Source organism: Archocentrus centrarchus, chromosome 14, assembly GCF_007364275.1.
Source record: "Archocentrus centrarchus isolate MPI-CPG fArcCen1 chromosome 14, fArcCen1, whole genome shotgun sequence".
In the NCBI taxonomy this organism is placed as follows: domain Eukaryota; kingdom Metazoa; phylum Chordata; class Actinopteri; order Cichliformes; family Cichlidae; genus Archocentrus; species Archocentrus centrarchus.
The window spans coordinates 31,132,426-31,152,954 of record NC_044359.1 but is presented as its reverse complement, the minus strand read 5'-3'; the positions used below and the strand labels follow the sequence as shown (position 1 = coordinate 31,152,954).

At 43.1% G+C, this 20,529-nt stretch overlaps 3 protein-coding genes across 4 annotated transcripts; 2 read left to right on the top strand and 1 right to left on the bottom strand.

The window, feature by feature from the left end:
* Positions 1–5,710, bottom strand: LOC115792193 (F-box only protein 40-like). The gene is made up of 6 exons (XM_030746633.1): positions 5,558–5,710; positions 4,147–5,316; positions 2,871–3,157; positions 2,504–2,635; positions 1,287–1,626; positions 1–279 (listed from the first exon to the last, which is right to left on the bottom strand). The coding sequence occupies exons 1-6, from the start codon at positions 5,558–5,560 to the stop codon at positions 61–63; spliced, it is 2,151 nt and encodes a 716-aa protein (XP_030602493.1). The 5' UTR covers positions 5,561–5,710; the 3' UTR covers positions 1–60.
* A 1,835-nt stretch (positions 5,711–7,545) lies between these two features.
* LOC115792195 (F-box only protein 40-like) lies at positions 7,546–12,298 on the top strand. Its single transcript, XM_030746636.1, has 8 exons — positions 7,546–7,570; positions 8,794–9,355; positions 9,663–10,171; positions 10,728–10,907; positions 11,019–11,260; positions 11,409–11,540; positions 11,737–12,022; positions 12,095–12,298. Exons 1-8 carry the CDS (start codon positions 7,568–7,570, stop codon positions 12,296–12,298), a joined length of 2,118 nt encoding a protein of 705 aa, XP_030602496.1. The 5' UTR covers positions 7,546–7,567.
* Positions 12,299–15,250: 2,952 nt separating this feature from the next.
* On the top strand, positions 15,251–19,210 carry ccdc92bb (coiled-coil domain containing 92Bb). Of its 2 annotated transcripts, none has more exons than XM_030746696.1 (4): positions 15,251–15,509; positions 15,872–16,020; positions 16,128–16,175; positions 18,032–19,210. In XM_030746696.1, exons 2-4 carry the CDS (start codon positions 15,891–15,893, stop codon positions 18,745–18,747), a joined length of 894 nt encoding a protein of 297 aa, XP_030602556.1. In that variant the 5' UTR covers positions 15,251–15,509; positions 15,872–15,890; the 3' UTR covers positions 18,748–19,210. The 2 variants fall into 2 exon arrangements, with proteins under 2 accessions (XP_030602556.1, XP_030602555.1); XM_030746695.1 differs by having other exon boundaries at positions 15,251–15,554.
* Positions 19,211–20,529: the final 1,319 nt, after the last annotated feature.

Sequence of the window (20,529 nt, the reverse complement as noted above, 5' to 3'; positions counted from 1 at the left end):
AATAATAGGAATAGAGGGGAAAACATGCAATAAAAATCCAAAGCAGATGTTTATAATGAACTACATCAGGATCCTCTTCTGCTGGAACAAGGTAACCAGAGTGGGAGCTTTGCAGCTTGTGTTGGTCTGGGTTTCTTCTCGAAAATGTGGCAGATGAATCTTCTCCATCCTGGACTCCCTCTCGTAGTAAGGACACACCTTTATATGCTCTGAGATGGGCGGCCCCTCCTGGAAGCACCAAGTATCCACCGGAGAGAACAAGGTACTGAACTGCCAGACCTGCAGTGATGAACAGAGATGGAGATGTAACTGAATATCCAGTCCTGACTCCAAGGATGTTATTTGGAGAAACATGTTCAAATCTAATACTCTAAGTTTGATCTGCTCACTAAATGTTTCTTTGGTTGACCAGATTGGCTATCACAGCAGTTAATACAATGAGGTGATTTGCAGACTTTAACTTTCCTCTGTTTGCGTTTTCAAATTGAGAAGCAATTAAATTTCTAATTTTATTCGTTCTCTTTAACATAAAACAGCTGAAGTTGTGTCAGTTATATTTAGATGAGATTGTACCCTGCCTGTATGCTGCCACCTTCCAAGTGACCATTACACACAGCTGTGGTGAGACATTTACATCCACTCATCGTGGGCACGAATAATTTGGGGCTTTTTATGATTTCTTTGAACTGTTCTTTTTCAGCTGTAAATTATCTGGTGATTGATGATTGATGGGGTCAGAGAACAAGATTCCTGTTGACAACATTTCATTAAATTTCATTTATTCACCGACTTTTTGTTTTTGGTGTGAAATACTCAGTTCAGCTCAATTTTATTTATATAGCGCCAAATCACAACAAACAGTTGCCTCAAGGCGCTTTGTATTGTGGGTAAAGACCCTACAATAATACAGAGAAAACCCAACAGTCAAAACGACCCCCTATGAGCAATACTACATGTTTTACTTCTTTGGGCCTTTAACAGTTTAGAAACATCAGTGCTGTCTTTGTATTTTCTAAACTAATTGTAGAAATTGTACTCTTTTAAATCTAAATGTAGCACCACGTGTTCAGTATCAGTGCAAGGCTTCTGTGTGACAACACCAAGATCATTAATGTGTAATGCACCATAAATAATCTGACTGTGTGGCCCTAACCCAAAACCAATCCTGAACTCTTACCTCATATTGTCTTCCTTCATGTTGTATTCTCACCTTATCTCCAAATATAAATGTTTTACATTGTGACTATAATCCACTGTCAGTCCTGTGAACTTGGCTCCAAGCTTACCCTCTGCTTCACCCTCCACTTGGCTCCTCCATGTGAGTAGGTCTTCCTTTCCCAGTGGAGGGTGACCATCCCTCTCTCCTGCAGCTGAGAGGAGCACACCTGCCTCATCAGGCGGGACACCAAAGCCAGCTGGGACAGGGAAAAACTGTCCAGGAAACTGGCCACGTGGCACAGCACCTCGTAAGGAAGCGAGCTCAGCGAGTCGTCCCCTCCTCCTGCTCGACTGCCTCTTGTCCTCTGAGTAAAGCTGGAGGAGGCACCTGTGCTCCTGGACGTCTGAGAAGTGTCGCCCAAGTAAACGGGGATGGTGGGAATCAGGCTGAAGCAGCCTAGATCCTCACTGAAAGTACAGATGAAACTGTGGTCTTTGAAAGAGTATTAGATTTTTATCTGCAGAATTTCACTTCTTGTTCAGCGCCATACAGGAAAAGAGTACCCATTTAATTAAAACAGTGAAGCACTGAACAGCTAAAGTCACAGTCAGCATATTCACATATTCATGTGCTGGAAGAAACTACAAATATCCAAGAGGAGCAAATATTAAACAAAGCAGCCAAAACATGAGTGTAAATATTGCTGACTGTGCTCTGCATCTGCTGGATGTGTGAACAGGTAACTGTGTGCAAGAGTTGGCTTTTCAGTTCGACTGTGTTTCTGCTGCCCCCAAGTGACAAAAAACAGTTATTGCAGATTTACATGTAAAGCACCTCAGACCACTTTATATACAGTCATATGAAAAAAGAAAAAGGATTCACAGGACTTTATGCAGTGAAAAACAAAGTACACCTCATGATTCAGTAGCTTGTAGAACCAGCAATAACTTGAAGTAATCATTTTCTGTATGACCATCAGTCTCTCACTTCGGTGTGGAGACATTTTGGCCCACTCTTCTTAATGGCACTGATTTAGTTTATTGAAGTTTGTGAGCATTTGTGTATGCACTCTCAATTGGATAAATCTGGAATTCCTTTTTTTAGATGATCATAAAGCTCATAAGATAATTGCAATCACTTTTAATTATCTTGCAATTTAACTGGGATGCAGTGCAGTTAAAATGTGGAGACCACAGAAAAAATAGCTACTATATGTACCTGTACCCCCCAGTAGGCTTTAGCCCCCAGCTCAGAGCTAAATTTGTTTACAATTCTGCATTTTCCTGTTTTCCACTGTTGTATTTTTAGATTTTATGTTAAGATAAACTATATGATTTGGCTCACTTGTAGTTCACGGTTGCTGTGTATGTGGAAGGCTGAAATCTCCTCTGGCTGTAGGTGCATCCCAGGTACGCAAGCGGGCATCTCTGCTCAAACCACCCGTTTATACCCATCTGGATATCACTGTGGACGTTCCTGCATATGACAGAATATCATTTATTAGAAACAGATTACTTTCATCCCACTGTAATGCAGGACAGGTAGAGTTTAGGGCATTAAAGACAAATCAGACTGGGCCAGTGAATCTATGCAGAATACATAAACATGAGGGCAATTTTCATTTCTCTGCTTTAAATATTTCCTGTTAAGATCTTAATCTCTTTAAATAATGCAAAACAAAATATTTCATTGAAAATGACAGCAAGCTCACTTATAATGTTTGCCATATTCTCTGCGCTGGAAGGTGTGTCCGCAGAGGAAGGTGAAGGCGGAGCTGGCCTTGTGATGTCGGCTGGTGACGCTCTCCACCTGCAGCTGAAGGTGCAGCTCCAGCAGTTTTCCAGCCGTCAGGTCGGCAAGCGATGTATTTCTCCGGAAAGGAGTGGACAGGAAGCTGTAGGTCTGCGTGCCTTCATCTGTTAAGAGACCGTCTGTGCACACGCTCTCCGCAATGAGGTGACCTCTCTGCTCCTTCTCCAGGGAGCACAGCAGAGAGGCCTGAGCAGCCAATCAGACAACACCATGTGAGGATTTCTCAGCTGTGTAGCTGTGACTTGTGAGCATTAAACTACCATGATAGATAATTTAAGCAATAACTCTGATTTTTTTCTCTTAAAAGAAATGCAAACACGAATCTCATATATTAAGCATAACACAAATGGTCTCAACATACTACAGTCTATAAGAAAGTACAAGAAAGAGGTCAGAGTATATTTCCTGCTCGAGAGCACAAAATAAAGTTTCTCACACTGCTGATAAAATGTAAAAACGTTCATTCTAATATTGTCTTGCAGCACAAAGAAGGACACACTCTCAAAATTATTGATTTTATTTCAAAACCAATGGTCTCAAAGCCTGTTCACATAACTAAAGTAATTTTATTTTATTTTATTTTATTTTATTTTATTTTATTTTATTTTATTTTATTTTATTTTGTGTTCTGGCACTGGAACCTTCTGAAAAAAGTAAATATGAAAATAGATATAAACTGAAACATTGTAACTGACCTGAGAGAATATTAAATATTTTATGGGGATACAATTAATTTTCTTAGAGTCTCAGTGGATCAAATGAATATCTATCAATCTTTCTGAGCCATTATCCAATTCAAGGTTATGATTCAACATTGTGAGGTTGGTGAAGCCTAACCCAGCTGCCATAAGACACACACACACACACACACACACACATTCCCAACCATACCCAGTTTAGAATACTTAATTACTCCAGCATGCGTGTCTTTGGACTGAGCCTGGAGAGAACTGACTGTATTGCTCATTCAACTGAACTCCAGCATTGCTGTTTTTCTGGTTACATGAACAATAAGAATCTGTTTGCTAATAAGTCGGGAATATCGCATTTGGAAAGAAGATGTGTCACTGCTGTGTTCATTTCTTGTTTCTGCTGTGACTTTTACAAAACCTTTGGAGGTGTAAAGATGGCATTTTCCTAAAAGTGTACAAGGAGGTTGAATTTCTTTGCCTCACCTGAACTTCCTCCCAGACTGGCATGTCCTCTGGCACCACCCCTAGGTCACTGGTATCCACAGCTTTGCTCTCTCTTTTGTAGAAACCAGGGTTGCGGATGCGGCCCTGCTTGGCAGAAAAGCTGGTCGGGACTTTAAAAGTCCGCACAGTGATGATCTTCATTGGCTCTATGCGTTCATATGCAAACTTCTTCCTCCGATTCAGAGCACCGGTCAGCAGTTTGCAGGTGTTTGATGCTGTTGCACCTACACAGGTATCTGCTGTATTTTCTTCCATCACAGTGCTCAAGCCTTTCCCCCTCCCTTCAGACAGTCCCCTTCCTCTGCCGGCCACAGCTGTCCCTTCAGCTTCCCTGCAGCCACCCATCTCCATACTGAACATTCGCTCCCAGGCGTTGTAGCTTTCTAGATTACCAGCTTCTATTTCTGTTGCCCTTGCAAGAGCCTCTCTCTCCTCCTGTGTGAGCCCCTGTTCATATTCAACTTCAACCTCAACCTCTTCATCCTCATCCTCTTCATCCTCATTGTCATCAGGGGTATTAAGATTGAATATGTTAAAAGACTCCCAGGCGAGCTGACTGGCTTGTTTTGCAGCTTCCCTTTCTGCTGCCTCCTTCTCCAAGATGGCCTTTTTCTTCTTCTCCTTGTCTTTCCTCCTTTCCTCCTCTATCCTCTCTTCCTCCCTCTCCTCCTCCTTCACACTCTGGATCAGCTCTGGGAACAGTTTCTTCATCTTCATGGAGTTAAACAGGCGGTCTTGGTCTTTCAAAGCCAGAGCCAGGTCGAGACACCCTCCCTGCTCTCTCTCTCTGAGCAGGTTTTCATGCAGCTCTGTGGTGGGGAAAGAATGGGCATCATTGGCCGGCCAGCGGTTCCACTCCATGGAGCAGCACACCACGCTGGCCGGGCACACCTGCAGGTGAGCTGCCCGTGAGGAGCGTGGCAGCTGGACCGGGCAGCCGTACTCAGCATTGATGCAGGGTACCCTCACATTAGGGCAGAGCAGCAGGTGATCCTCTTCTTTGCACAGGTGGAAGACAGCACCACAGAGCAGGCGGCAGGGGATGACCGCGCAGCACACAGAGACCTCCACCCGAACCCTGCAGCGCCGGCTGTAGCAGGTATCACAGTGGAGGTGGTTTCGCACCCTGGATGCCCGAGAACGGTGACTCTGATTTGGATGAGAAAATAAATAGAGGAGCCAACCATGAAAGAATAAGGACAGCTCAATAAAGGCGCAAACAGCATACAGGTTCAGCGAACAGCTGACAAACATAATGCACCTCATATGATACTGTCAAAACAGTGAGGACTGCAAGAATTTTAACAACTATTCGGCTGCTCAAGAAAAAAATCAACATCAGCGTTTTAAAATAACAGTTCATCATACAGCTGTAAAAATAAAATCATACCATTTTTAAGCTCTTCTGTTGCCAGGCTTCTGAAGCTGCAGGTCTGCCTTGCAAACAGAGAGGAAACTTTTAATCTCTCAGTAGGATCAGTCTGAGCCCGATGCATGTAAACAGACTGTGACAGGATATCACCAGAGTCCCGGGGTGTAAGATTCAAAGGGAAGAGTGAATTAGACCCTTAAGTTTGAAAGGAGAGAAACTCCTTGCTCTCTTGCTTTTAAAGACTAAGTGTGTGTGTGTGTGTGTGTGTGTGTGTGTGTGTGTGTGTGTGTGTGTGTGTGTGTGTGTGTGTGTGTGTGTGTGTGTGTGTGTGTGTGTGTTATAAATAGAGCTGGGTACTGACTGAAATGTTACACGGGTGGTCAGAAACATGGTTTGGGTTACCAGCCGTCTCGGACCCTTACTTCAAGAAGTCTGCCTCAACTTCACTCTCACTCATATTGTGCTGCTGTTGACGATTGATTTCATTCTGCATGCAGCAAAACAAAGGGGGAGATTGTTTAATATCCAAATAGTGTCCTCTAGTGGAGATCTGAGTGCTGTCAAAACACAGTTTAAGTGGATTTAGCTGCAGTTATTCCAGCGGAGGTTGAACTCCTTGTTCTGTACCAACAAACTTGTTCTCAGCCACGTAAACTCAGCCCCAGAGTATGGAGATAGGAAGTCTGGTAGAAAGTTTGGTAGCTGTGGCTTGAATTTGCTGCAGCAATAGTGAGAAGCTGAGTGGGGAGTTATTCCTCCTTGTGAACCTGCTTGGGGCTGCTTGGCTAATTATAACCCACCAGTTCAAAGAGCACAGGGACAGAAAGCAACGTTATAAAACCAAAGAGACAAAACAGCGCGTCCGTGGTGGCCACCTGGTAAGATATTCACCTGGAAGGTTTGATCCCATTGTGAATGAGCTAAAATCCTCTGATATTATCTGGGTTAATCTCTAATTTGAAAGGAGGGCGATGAAATTGCTCGGATAAGTAATAAACGTGTAGAAGTGAACTATTTCAGCTGGTTTAAGTGCTCGCCTGACTTGCACTTGTCGAGATTTACAGCCACACAGGACACAGCTCACTCTGTGTGTGCCTACAAAACTGCCGCAGAGACAAGTAATATTTGTTTTATGCTTAATGAAGGGAGAGCAAAAGCTGTGGCATCAATGTAGAAATGCTACCCAGAACTTTTTTGTCTTCTTGTGTTGCTGGTTGTTGGGTGGTTCGGGTTAATCTAAAGTGGGAAACTATTGTTACCTCTATTATGTTTTTTCCAGATGTTCCACCAATTTTTTTTAAGGCATTCTCGGATCAGGGTGGCATTGTGGTGCAGTGGTTAGCACTGTCGCCTCGTAGACAGTGGTTCTGGGATCGATTCCGCAGGTTGCCCGGGGCCTCTCTGTGTGGAGTCTGCATGCTTTTGCATCTTGTGCAGGGTGTACCTCATCTCCTTACAGCACCTCCTCCGCAACTCTGGGTTGGTTTAGAAAATAGATGGATGCTCAGGTCATGGCTAAGGGTAGTAATCACTGTCTATTGATCACCTCTAACATATTTAAGCAGCTACTGGACTGATCACCATGAACTTTGGTACTGAAAAGCCTGCTCTCCGGAGCTGCGGAGCTTTCCTGCCCTTTTATGGAGACAAAAACACAGAAACACATTTGTGGATTTGAATGAATGTCTCAACAATCTTGGATGGACTGCAAGCTGAACGGAGCATGAACATGTTATGAATAGGATGCATTAATACAATTCTTTGTTTCTGTTCATTTTGCTCAGTCTTTGGTTAACTTGGCTATAACAGTCTGACATACTGTATGTGAGCAGTGATGATGGATCACAAGTAACTCCAGCTTTAGTTTTATTTATTTTTTCCAGGGATCTCACGTCACAAATGTGGCTTTTACTGGCCTATAATATTCAGTGTTGGGATGATGTCACAGAAATATTCAAACATGTGTAATCATAAACATTTTCTGTATTTTTCTTCCAGTGTTAGAAAACCAGCCAAAGTCCTGTTGATATGGTGAGTCAGACTTTTTCTACCCTACAGATCAAAGATTTAACATCTTTATACCTTAAAGGTGCAGCATGTAAAATTATTCACTTTAAAAGATTTGAATATTCATCACCCTATTAGCTTTACACAGGCAATATTAATTACAGTGGGCATTAATATTTCCCCCTCAGCTGACAGAGTTATTCAACCTGCTTAAATCAGTGCAAGAGGATTTAAACCGCTGGACTAACCTGCCAGTTAAAACGTCAGTTACAACTAAAATGAATTTCTGAATCTATTAATTCATCCCTGTCAAAAATAAAATTCCCCAATTAAAACTTTCAGCTTTACAAAAACCAAAACCTGAAGGTCGTCTGGAAACACTGAACATAAAACTATATCATCTGACTCCACTCTAATATTTCATTAAATTAGACATTTAAATAATGAGATAATGAGATTACTCTCAATCCAGCTCATTCTGGTTACAAGCATTGCGTGTCTGTGCGTGTGTGCGTGTGTCTAGGTAATACTTCTGTATATACTATATATACTCGTAGATAACAAATGGTACATACATACGCAGTATTCAGCTTTAGATCACTGTTGTGTTTTATGATTCTATATATCCACTGCTAATGTTACTTTCTCACTATCCTCCCCTCATTATTATAATACCTTATATATGGACTAGTTAATCATATAGCCTAGCTGGTACTGTTGCTTATCTTCACAAATGACTATTTTATTAACGCTCTATGTTAATAATGAATCAATATAGTGTAATATTATGATATTATTGTTGCTGTATGGTGATAATGATGGAAATAATAATGCATATATATTACATACACCCCTCTGACTTCCACCCACCAATCCAGCCCCTTCCCGGTAGCTCAGATTTAAGTATATGTTCAGATTTAAATGACTCCAGGTCACTGCTTTCGCCCATGATCCTCTGACCAATGAAGAGATTATAAACAGGTTCTCACCTTTGGGTCTGGGTGTTGTTTTAAAAGCCAGCCATGCTCAGGGTTGACCCCCCTCCCCCTCCGATCAGGTCTGGGAGCTCTGTAACACTGGTCTTAACTCCAAAATGATGCCTACCATAGCACCAGAATTCAAACAGAAGAAACTTATGAACCATAGAAAAATGTTACTTCTGACCTGGGTGACCTGGTAGTGCAATAATATGTCTTTAATCATTGCTTCATGGTTGGCTTCTCTTTTTATTTTCTCACCCAAATCAGAGTCACCGTTCTCGGGCGTCCAGGGCACGGCAGCATGTCCACTGTGATACCTGCTACAGCCGGCGCTGCAGGGTTCGGGTGGAGGTCTCTGTGTGCTGCGCGGTCACCCCCTGCCGCCTGCTTTGCGGCGCTCTCTTCCACCTGTGCAAAGAAGAGGATCACCTGCTGCTCTGCCCTAATGTGAGGGTGCCCTGCATCAATGCGGCGTACGGCTGCCCTGTTCACCTGCCTCGCTCCTCACAGGCAGCTCACCTGCAGGTGTGCCCGGCCAGCGTGGTGTGCTGCACCATGGAGTGGCTCCGCTGGCCAACTGATGACACAAACCCACATAGCCACAAAGCCCTGAATGACAACTTGTTGAAGGAAAGTGAGGGACACGAGGAGGCTCTGGATCTTGCCATGGCCCTGGTTGATCAGGCAGACCTTTACAACCGTCTAAAAATGAAGCCGCTGTATCCGGAGCTGATGGAGGAAGAAGAGGAGGAAATACGTGATGAGATGAAAGAGGAAGCAGCAGTCGGAGGGTTTGTCAATGACGGTGTAATCGAAGATACCAGTGAAGGTAAAAAATGGTGATGCTTTTCTAAAGATGTTTCCCCTAAAAAATACGTTTCCCTGAAAAACTGTGAAAATGAAATTTTATTTTATGAGACACCTTAAGAAAAATAAATTGATTTCAGTGAGATTTAAAGCCATGTTTCAAGTGCTCTAAGAATTGATTTGTGATAAATAAATCCTTAATAAGAAAACCATCATTAGCATGTGGTATTTCTGGAATAAACTAACACATTTCAACTAATTTCAAAAGTATATGTTAAAAATTCAGTTTCTTTCTTTCTCTGGTGACTTTAATGGATTTTTCTCTGCAGGACTTCTTAAAAACACCTCCTGTGAGCATATTGTTGCTGCAGAGACTGTACCAAACAGTGCTCTGCGAGTTTCAGGTATCAACATAGACAAATACAACCTGTTTGAGATGATGTTCAGCATGGAGAAAGGCGGCTGTGAGGCCGCTCAGGAAAACCTGAACAAACCCAAGCAAAACCCAAAACCTGGAGAGAAGGAGAAAACCCAGAGTGGCAGAAATCCAAACGGGGCTGAGAGGCAGGACCACGGAGACGCAGAGAAAGACAGCTCTGCTGCAGCCAAAAACTGCCCCCCACCAGACACAAGTAAGACTGGGCTGGCCCCGTGGCAGGAGGGGGTGATGGACCGTCTGGGGCAGGAGCTCACGCCACATGAGTACAACATGTACTTGGTGCATCATGGCCGCATGCTGCTGGCCTTTGGGCAAATCGAGGCCTGTACCCCAAGGGATAAAGACTTTGTGTACGGCAGCCTGGAGCCTATTCCAGTCCAGACACTGCGCTCATTCAAGGTGATGAAGCTACATTTGTCTGCCTTACTGGACGTTCCAGCTTATAAATGCCCGGTGCATTTATATTTAACCTACGGGTAGTGCGTTCGCACAGAAGCTTTAGCTTTTAGGTAGAAGTGACTGTAGAGGCACATTCACACAGTGGAGTCAGTGGAGATACAGCCATGAACTGTTGTCCCCCTCCAGCGTGGGCAGCGCCCAATACCTGAACCTTTTATCACAAGTCTAAAGTGGGTACCTGCATTTGATTCAAGTGTAGCCTGATTTATGCGCGGTATAATCATTGTTTTCTAAATGAGTTCCACCCACTTCAAACCAGTGAGAGTCTCAGAGAAAACAATAGAGGCACTAATTTGTCATGAGAATTGTGTATTCTTGCGTAATCCTGTCAAAGCACATCCAGTCTTTTCAACTTTTAGCAGCCTTTTAAACAGAGTCAGTTATACTGACAAATACATTCCAGCTTTAACATAACCGTCAGCATCAAAAAGCCTCACGTAAGAATTTGCAAAAGCTTCACTCTCATCTTGTAACGTGACATTTGTCTTCCTGAAAGGTCCCTGACAGCTACCACTACAGACGGCGAGTTCACCTCTATGACACGGCTGCACGGGTTAAGACCGAACCTCGTGGTGTGGACACGTCAGACCTCGAGGTCAAAGAAGATGAATGGTTCAGTGATGAAGCAGCAACTACCCTACTGGGGTACGCTGAGCAGGAGGTCATGGGTCACAAGGTAAAAAATGTACAAGTATGGAAAGAGTTTAGCAAAAGGTTTAGGAAGCCCTGAAAACCTTTATGTGATTCGCAGTTAATGTGTTATTGTGACTGAGTGGTTTCCCCACAGATCAGCGAGTCTAAAGCATATGATGGGCTCTACATCGATGTGGGAACGCAGACTCACTCGTTCCGCTCGGCTCCTTTTAAAGGGAAGACGACCCTGGCCGAGGTGATGGTGGACAGACCGCTGAAGCTTCATCTGCAGCTGCAAGTGGAGAGTGTGAACAGCAGACACAACAGAGCCAGCTGTGTCTTCACCTTCCTCTGCGGTCACACGTTCCACCGCAGAGAGTTCGCCACACATGTCAGGTGTCTGTGTAAAAAGTACTAAGTGTCAAAATCTCAATCGGAACTCAGTAACTGTGGCTGAACATGTTATTTTCTGCTAAAAACACATGTATATGAACGGCCTGGGTGTGTGTAAGGAATGCATAAATGCTACCATCTCCTTTTCCAGGAACGTGCACAGTGACATCCACACGTGTCTGAGTGGTTGGTTTGAGCAGAGATGCCCCCTCGCATATCTGGGGTGCACCTACAGTCAGAGGAGGTTTCATCCCTCCACACATAAAGCTACCGTCACCTTCAAGTGAGCACGACTCATATTCTTCCGTCCAGATTTGGTTATTTGCAATGAAACTCATCTATTTTTGCCTTAAAAGTTGCTTATATGCAATTTTTATACCTGCTTCACAAGCCAAGTGTTTCACCAGAACATTTGCTTTTCTTTACTCTAGTCTTGTTTTTATTTGTATCTCCATCCAGTCTCCTTTTTCCCCGTACAGTAAGGAGCTGAGGAGTTTTAACTTGCGTCCGACATTTGAAGCCTCAGTATGCGACAATTCACCCGCGAGCAGAGAAGGAAGTGGGAACTCTCTGAGCTCTCTTCCCTACGAGGTGCTGTGCCACATGGCCAGTTTCCTGGACAGCCTGTCCCTCTTCCAGCTTGCCCTGGTGTCCCGCCTGATGAGGCAGGTGTGCTCGTCTCTGCTTCAGGAAAGAGGGATGGTCACTCTCCGCTGGGAGAAGAAAACCTATTTGCACGGGGGAACCAAGTGGAGAGCCAAGCCTGTGAGATATAAAAAACTATGATAACCGTTCCTCCTTCTCTCTTCTCCTGACTCGGCTCTCGTTTCTCTCCAGGTTTGGGAGTTCAGTCATCTCTTCTCCTCAGTGGATTCGTGGCATATGGCTGACATCCCTCCAATATCTGCTCATCTAAAAGTCTGTCCTTACTACGAGGTCTCTCCGCACAGTAAGCCCGTTCCCCTCCCCAGCATGAGTGAGAAACAGAGGTGCAGCCAGAAGCGTCTGAGCCTTCTCAACCATTTCACAGGAAACAGATGACAACAAAATAATGTATTTATGGCCAGATTATGCTGCACAGATATCAAGGTGTGCCTTCTATAACCATTATGTTTCAGAGCACTACAGAGAAAATGTAAGCTACCTAAACTTAATGGTGGTTTTTGGTTTTTTTGAAGAATAAAGGGTTTTAAGTGTTATTGTTTATCAAACAAGTATTACGATTAAGACTTTTAGGTGATGTATTTGTGCTATATTAGATGATTTTAACAGAATAAAGAGTTACTGTTGGTGTCAAATAAAAAATAAGTTTAAACAGCTAAACTGGTTTTAAGGCTTTTACATTTGTCATTTGTCAGACATAATATTAAACTGAATCCCTCTGCGGTTTTATACAAGGGTGAAGGCAGAGCAAGTACAGATGGATAAAGTTGATGAGCCATTCAATGAAGCTGTGAGAAAGAGTTGTTGAAGCTGGATTAAGAATAGATGTGACAATCAGTGTTCTGTAGGAGGGACAGACGGGTACAAGGTGGGGGTGGGACTGACAGGTTGAACAGGTTGACTGATGTGGTCAGACAGGAGTCTGTGTGGAGTATGATGTTTGCACACAACATTGTGATCAATAGTGAGAGCAGGGAGGGTGGAAGAAAGCCTGGAGAGGTGGAGGTATACCCTGAATGAAAGTCAGTAGAAGCAAGACAGAATACATGTGTTTGGAGGGGGAGGCAGGTGTAACTGTGATGATGCAAGGAGCAGAGGTAATGAAGGTAGATGAGTTTAAATACCTGGGGTGAACCGTTTAAAGCGACACACAGTGCACAAGAGAGGGGAAGACGAGAGTGCAGGCAGGGTGGAGTGGGTGGAGACGAGTGTCGGGGGTGTGGCAGAGGGACAGCAGCAAGAGGGAAAGGGAAGATTTACAAGATGGCAGTGAGACCTGCTGTGATGTATGGTTTGAAGATGGTGGCACTGACAAAAAAATAAAAACAAACAAACAAAACAAGAGGCCAAGCTGGAGGAGGCAGAGCTGAAGATGCTAAGATTTTCATTGGGGTTGACCAGGATGGATGGGATTAGAAACGAGTGCCTCAGAGGAACAGCTCGGGTTGAGCGGTTCAGAGACAAAGTTCGAGGCGAGGCTGAGATGGTTTGGACGTGTGCAGAGGAGGGATAGTGGATATACTGGATGTTGAAGACGGAGCTGCCAGGCAGGAGGAAAAGAGGAATTTTAGTAACTTTAAACACAGGATATATTATTCCATCATTTTTGGTCTAACAAAAGGAGAAAAGGATTGAAAAATATTTTCAGTCAGTATATGTTGAATGAGAATGCTATAACTAGGAAACAGCTGCAATGTAATTCCCATGGATGCTAAAGAGCAAAAGAGCAGATCAGAAAATAGGGACCATTTTTTAAAAATACCAAAATTTTCTTTGGATGGTTTCTTCTTTTGCCAAATAAATACAAATAAACACAAATGATAACACACCTGACTCTCCTCTGCCCTTGGCTGTGGGATTAGGGTTTTAAATAATTAACATATCATCTTATAATTTTTTTTTTTGATGCCTCACAATTGACTGAGCAGTGCAGTAAAAACTGACACAACCTTAATAAAGTACAAATATGAAATGCAGCTTGTACTAACAAATCAATAACATATTTAACTTGCTAATGAATCACATTACGGAGTTTTTATTTGAATTTCACTGTCACTGAAAATGAAGTCCTGTGAAAATAAAATCTTTCACAGGTCTCTTTACAGTAATGTGAAAAACAAAGTACGCCCCATGATTCAAAAACTTGTAGAAACCACCTTTAGCAGCAATAACTTATTCTGTATGACTTCAGGTAGAGGTCTGGACTTTGACTGGGCCACAGCAGCACCTTGGCTCTTCTCTTTTCCCACCATTCTGTTGCAGATTTGTTGGTGTGCCTGAGATCATTGTCCTGTTGCATGAACCAGTTGGGCCAGGCGTTAGCTGTCAGAGAAGTGGCCTCACATTTGACTCTAGAATACTTTGGTATACAGAGGAGTTCATGGTTGACTCAATGACTGTAAGGCTCCCGGGTCCTGTGGCTGCAAACCAAGCTCCGATCCTCACCCCTCCATCACTGTGTTTGACAGGACTTTGGTCCAGATGTGATTTGTTTAGAGCCATGCTGCTCCTGGGAACCCTTCAAAGCCATACTTGTTCAGTCTTTTTCCAACTGTCACGAACCTTAAAGTTTAACTGAGGCCAGCAGAGTCTGACTTGCTGGGACATCCATGCTTGAGAAGATTGTAACATTGTGAAGTTAAACTTTTGCTTTTATAGATGTGCTCACACTTGCTGATGATCAGTTAATCAAGTGCATTTGATTAGCAGCACCTGGCTACTTACCCTCTTCATTCCAGTGGAAGCAGGAAGGGTGTACTTGGTTTTTCACAGGACTGTTTCTGCATTTTTGGTTTAGTTTTTGCTAAATAAATGATGGCAATGTAATATGTCATGTTTTGTAGTTCATCCGAGGTTGTCTTTATCTCATTTTAAGACCCGCTAACAACCAGAATATTTTTTATTATTTCTTGATCATTAAAAAAAAGAAAAGAAAAACTTAGAATTTAAAGAGAGTACATGTATTTTTAAAACTTGGTCATTTAAAAAAAAAAATCTTTCTTTTGCAGCACACGTTGGATATGAAAAATAAAAGACGATAAAACAGGACATGGACTAGTTGACATGAATTACTGAGAGTTAGTTTCTTAAAAGAATACAAATACTTTACCTCAAAACCTTTTTTTCAGCAGTCTTCACTGGTTCATGTCATATACACAAGTGTAGTTCTAACATTAGTATAGACAGATTATTGTGGGCTTATTGAGGAATTTTGAGGCATTCAGCTGCGGCACTACAATTAATTTCACAAAGCTCCTCCTCCCGCTGCTGCCGCTGCTCCGTGGCACTGATAACTTCTCGCAGCGCGCTGCTTTGTTGTGGATGCAGCACCGTGCTGCACGTAGCCTACAACCAGAAGGTTACGAGGAGGTTATTTCGACTCTGGCTGCAGCAGGATTCATTCAATCTCGGAAAGCGAACCATCTCCTCCCGGAGCAGAAAAAAAAAAAGAAGCGAGTGGTTTTGCAGGCTAAACGGTTTGCACGGGCCTTTTGTTTTCTGCGTTTCTGCTCCATCAAGGACAGGAGAGCCAGATCCGTACCGGGATCCATGACAGACGCTTTGGAGAGGATATCGCTTCAGTATCACGGTAGGCCATGATGGTGATAAATCCACAGATGGAGACTGAGCGTGGGTGAGTAAACGTGCAGAGATGAGAGGGCTTATAAAAATTGAAAATATTAAATGAAAGCAGGCTACTGTCAAATGACCCAAGAAGAAGATTATGCCTAGAATCGCGCTGTAATATAACACTAGTATTGCAGTAAGATATAAAATACTCTTAATAATGAGAGGATTAACATATTTGAGTGATATAATCTATTTTATTTGTTTGCAATAGAACTAATTGCTCTATACCAGCATTCAAACTGGGACATTATTGCAAACAGCTGTGGTGGTAAATCTTGCAGCCGGTCCTAAGACAAACCAGCTACCAACATCTGTGTACAGGTTCTGCAGGGGTTCAGCGATGGATGCCGGGAGGCTCGAGCAGCAGGTGGCCAGTGTGGAGAGAGGCATTGCCTTCCTGAAGCAGGAGCACCTGGCCATGCTGACCGGCCTGCAGCTGGAGATCACACACCTGAGAAGGCGCTGTCACGGTCAGTCTACAGGTGAACTGCTGCTGCTGCCATCTCATTATGTGTCCCTCGGTCTTATATTTTTCTGCATGCCTGCCTGTTGTGCTTCTGCTCTTCTTCACCTGCAGAGCTGAGCTGTGAGCTGGACTCCAGGTTTCCCGACAGAAACACAGCAGGTAAGAAATTACAAACCCTTGCTGAGCAGGGGAAAAATGATACATGACAGATGATGAAATTTTATATCATAATTGTAGAGATCTAAAAATAGAGATGTGCAGAGGAAGAGTGAGAATTAACAGGGTTAGAGTGACATGGCAATCTTTTTGGTTTTTAAAATGTCTGTATTTATAGTACTTTATTATAAAGAAGATTTAGCTATAATGCAAATGATATATTGTAAATGCCCCGATTCAAAATTAAATCCGTGTTAACTCCTGTCACATTTAAAAAAGATCAATGTTGTAAGGAAAGAAAAGGTTATATCTTTAGATCCCTGTAGTGAGTTGTTTGTGGAAGGACATGGTGATATTGGCTTGTTATTAGCACTTTGAGCTGCATATTTAAAATCTAATCAAGTAAAGCTGAGTTAGCAATGTGATGTGTGATTATAAAGATTTGCGACTCTTCCAAAAAATATTTAAAGATTTTAGCTGGCTCAAATTTGGCCAAGAGCCATTCTTAAGAAAGTGAAACAGGGAGAAAAGGCTGGGATATGCCAAATTTCACAAGAACTGGACTGAAAATCAGTGGCAACAGGTTTTATGAAATGTACAACAATGAGTGTCATGGTTTGAAACTGTGTTTCATCCAGCAGTGTTGGGGATCTTTTCAAAATTTATGGAATTATGGATGCAGGAAAGTACCATCAGATTTTGATTCAGCTTGCAACACCATCTGGAAAGCTTCTAATTAGCAACATCTTAATTTTTCAGTATGACAGTTATCTCAAATACACTGCCAGTGCAGTAAAAGCTGTTGCACCTTGACTAGACACGGATGATAGCCATCAACAAGATTCTGGCATTATTCTGGCTGGACATTTGACCACTCTTCTTGGCAGAATTGGTAGAGTTCATTTAAACTGGTTGGTTTCCTGCCATAGACCTGGTTTTTAAATATAGTCCAATTGGAACACCTAACTGTGTCTAAGTTTTAACCATCTAGCTATTGATTTGAGGTGAAGTTGAAGAATTTGAAGGTAGTCCTCCTTCTACATTATTCCATCCACTTTGTGCACTGTACCAGTACCACCGGCAGCAAAACAACTCCAGAGCACGATGTGTGACAGTTCCTGCAAACATACCTCTTGTCATTGTGGTCCAATAGCTCAATCTTTGTCTTGTCTGACCACAAAACTTTTCTCCAGAAGGCATTTGGCTTGTCGATGTGGGCAGCTGCAAATTTCAGTCAAGCTTGAAGGTGTCAATTTTGGAGCAGGGGCTTCTTTCTTGGTCAGCATTCTCTCGGTCCATGGCGATGTAAAACTTGTTTCACTGTGGACGGTGAGACTTGGTGGTTCCTAGGTTGTTCCTGAACATCATAACTAATTTCCTCTCATCTGAGGGTGGCAGTTTGGGTCTTCTTCCAAACCTTGGGAAAGTGGTGACACATCCAAATAACTCGTACTTATGTACAATTGTTTGAACTGATGATCTTGGAATCTGCAGTTGTTTAGAAATGGCTCCAAGAGACCTTCCCAACTTGCGTAAATCTACAGTTTTCCTTCTTAGATCTCCACTGAGTTCCTTGTACTTTCCCATTGTTCTGAGTATTGGTCAACCCAATGAGTGCTGTCAAACAAATCCTTTTTATGCTACCAGTTGTAGTCAATCATGATCATTAATGAGAAGTTAATAGGCCCTGGTCTTGTCAAGCTGAAAGACATTTTAGAACCTTCAGCACAATTAATTAAAAGATTTGAGGGAGTGGTTATGTATATTTGTATATCTTATAGCTTTAGGATCCATTGAACCTGCATTTGTGTGTGCGTATATACTCTAATGCATGCTGTGTTTTCATATGTGCTTCACAGAGGAGGAAGCAGAACTGGCGGCGCGTTGCGATGCTGCAGAGCGACTCCTACAGGAACAGCACTGCATGATGGTTGCTGCACGGGGGGAGCTGCGGGCCAGCCGGGCACGGGCATCAGCACTCGGAAGGAGCCTCAGGGAGGAAGAGCGACGTTTTCTGGAGGAGCTGAAGCGCCGAAGCCACAAGATCACACTGCTGAGTCGTGAGCTTCAGCGCCAAAATGTCACCACCACGACCCTCTGCCACGAGCTTCACAGCGCACGCTTAAAACTGTTCCAGCAGCAGCAGCAGCAGAGCAGTGGGTCTGCTGCTGAGAGAGAGGAGGAGGAGGCCAGAGGAAAGGAAGACGAAGAGGAAGAAGATGAAGATGAGGAGGATGAAGATGGTGAAGGGGAGAGCTCGGACTGGCTCCTGTCTCCTCCTCCTCCGGCCTCTCCCAGCCAGTCAGAGGAGAGACACAGGATTCGTGTCAGCATAAGAGAGGAGAGGGTCAGAGCTTGCGTCCCGCAGGAGAGAGTGACATCGCCACAGCAGCCACACCCCATGCCTGACCCCGCCCTCTTCCTGGTGCCCCTTAGGTACCGCCTCCTCCGCATGCACCAGCCAGTCAGATCACAGGATGGAGAAGGACTAGAGGATGAATGGGAGGACATTGAGGACAGTAGGATGCCCGGGAGGGTGGACATGGGAGCAGGAGAGGGAGAAACTGCTCTGTGATGAAGATGGGGAGGTGAAGTCGTCTTCCAGGAGGTCTCAGCAAACATCTGATGCAGTTATTCTAGAAAAAGAGATGAGAGCAATGTTACCTTGTGATTGTGTGTAGATTTCAGGAAGTGAGTCAGATATTTAGAGTTTAGTTACACAGGAGTGCGCGATCCAAACTGCACGTAGACGTATTAGGTGAATATGTCACATTGATGGTTCAGTACGTAGTCTGAAAGTGTGAAGAAACGGGGCCAAAAAAAAGGGGAGAAGATTAGTGGCTTCATATGGATGCCTTTTGATTTTAACACTGTTGATCACAGCTTTTGCCTATAATTAGTAGCCTTGCCTCTGGGTTCATGAACACCATGCCGATCAAGTGGCAGTCTGTTTTCTCACTGCACAAGCTGTACTGCAGGTTTGGGGAGTCACTCTAAAAGGCTTAGGGACATTTTGTAATCATTTGCACTTTATTAAATTCATGCAATGTGCCTAATAATGGCAGAAAATTATGTGGTCATGTTTTCTGTTTTACTGTTGATTTCTCAGGCTGGTTCCTCTAATAGCATTAGTGACTTCTCTGTCCTAGTTAAGTGTCCCAGTAAGCTGTAATCATTCATTTGACATTTACAGGTTTTCCTACTTTTTACATGCCAAATAATCATATTCTGTGAAAAAGTTGTTTTTTTACTATTATTTCTGAGGACAGCCATAAAATAACCAGGCAGTCAACAAGGCAGGTAAGAAACAGGCAAAAGGCAGCTGATAAAAAGGTCATACACAAACAAGGAAAACACCAATGACCTCAAAACTGAGTTGAGGGCTGGAAAGCTTGACTGCAACAGCAATCTCCCATTAAACATACTGGGGAGAGTTATTAACTTATTGGATATAGAAACGACAAAGAAATGGTAAAAGGGTCGGTGCTCATATGGCGTTCTTCTCAGTTGAGCACTCAAAGCACTTTCCACTGCACGTCACATTCCCCCAGTCACATGTAGCACTTTTATCTATGCCTAAGTGCACATTTACATTCACACTCCAACGGATGTGTCGGGGGCAACTTGGGGGTTCAGCATCTTGCCCAAGGGTACTTCAGCATATAGACTGGAGAGGTCAGGGATCGATCCACCGACCTGATCAGTAGATGACCCTCTCTACCATCTGAGTCACAGCAGCCCAAAGTGAAAGTAAAACTGACGAGGTGTAAAAATGAATTGCAAAAAAGAAAATGTCCTTACACCCACACACCATATTTAGTACTCATAACGAATATACAAACAGTTACTACTTTATACATTATAATCTAGCAAATGTAAGGGCATTTTAAATGTTTATTAAAGTGCTTTATTAGTCAACAATTAACCTCTGCTACAACAGAGCTATAGCTATGCTATTCTTCATAATCTCTTTACATGCCCAGTTGTCTGCACACAGTATAAGCTATATATTTGTCAAGGGATACATAATTTAAAGTAATTTAAAGTTATGTTTTGCTTGTAAGTTATAAATGGTGGAATTTAAATTGAAGTAAGCTTTTATTTCAATTCACAGCACTGGGTGGCAGTACTACCTAATCTTCAGTAGGATTAAATAAGGGGCTGGGAGCAATGCTGCACCTGTCAAAGTGGTAAAATCCTACACATTGAGACTCTCAGCCACATGTCTGCTATAAAGGCATTATTTTATTAGCTCCCTGATGTGGCAGGAAGAACATGGGAAATTGTATTGTAGCCAGTAGAATTTTAAAATGTGCTCTATCTTATATCTTATACACCAACACCAACATCACTGGAT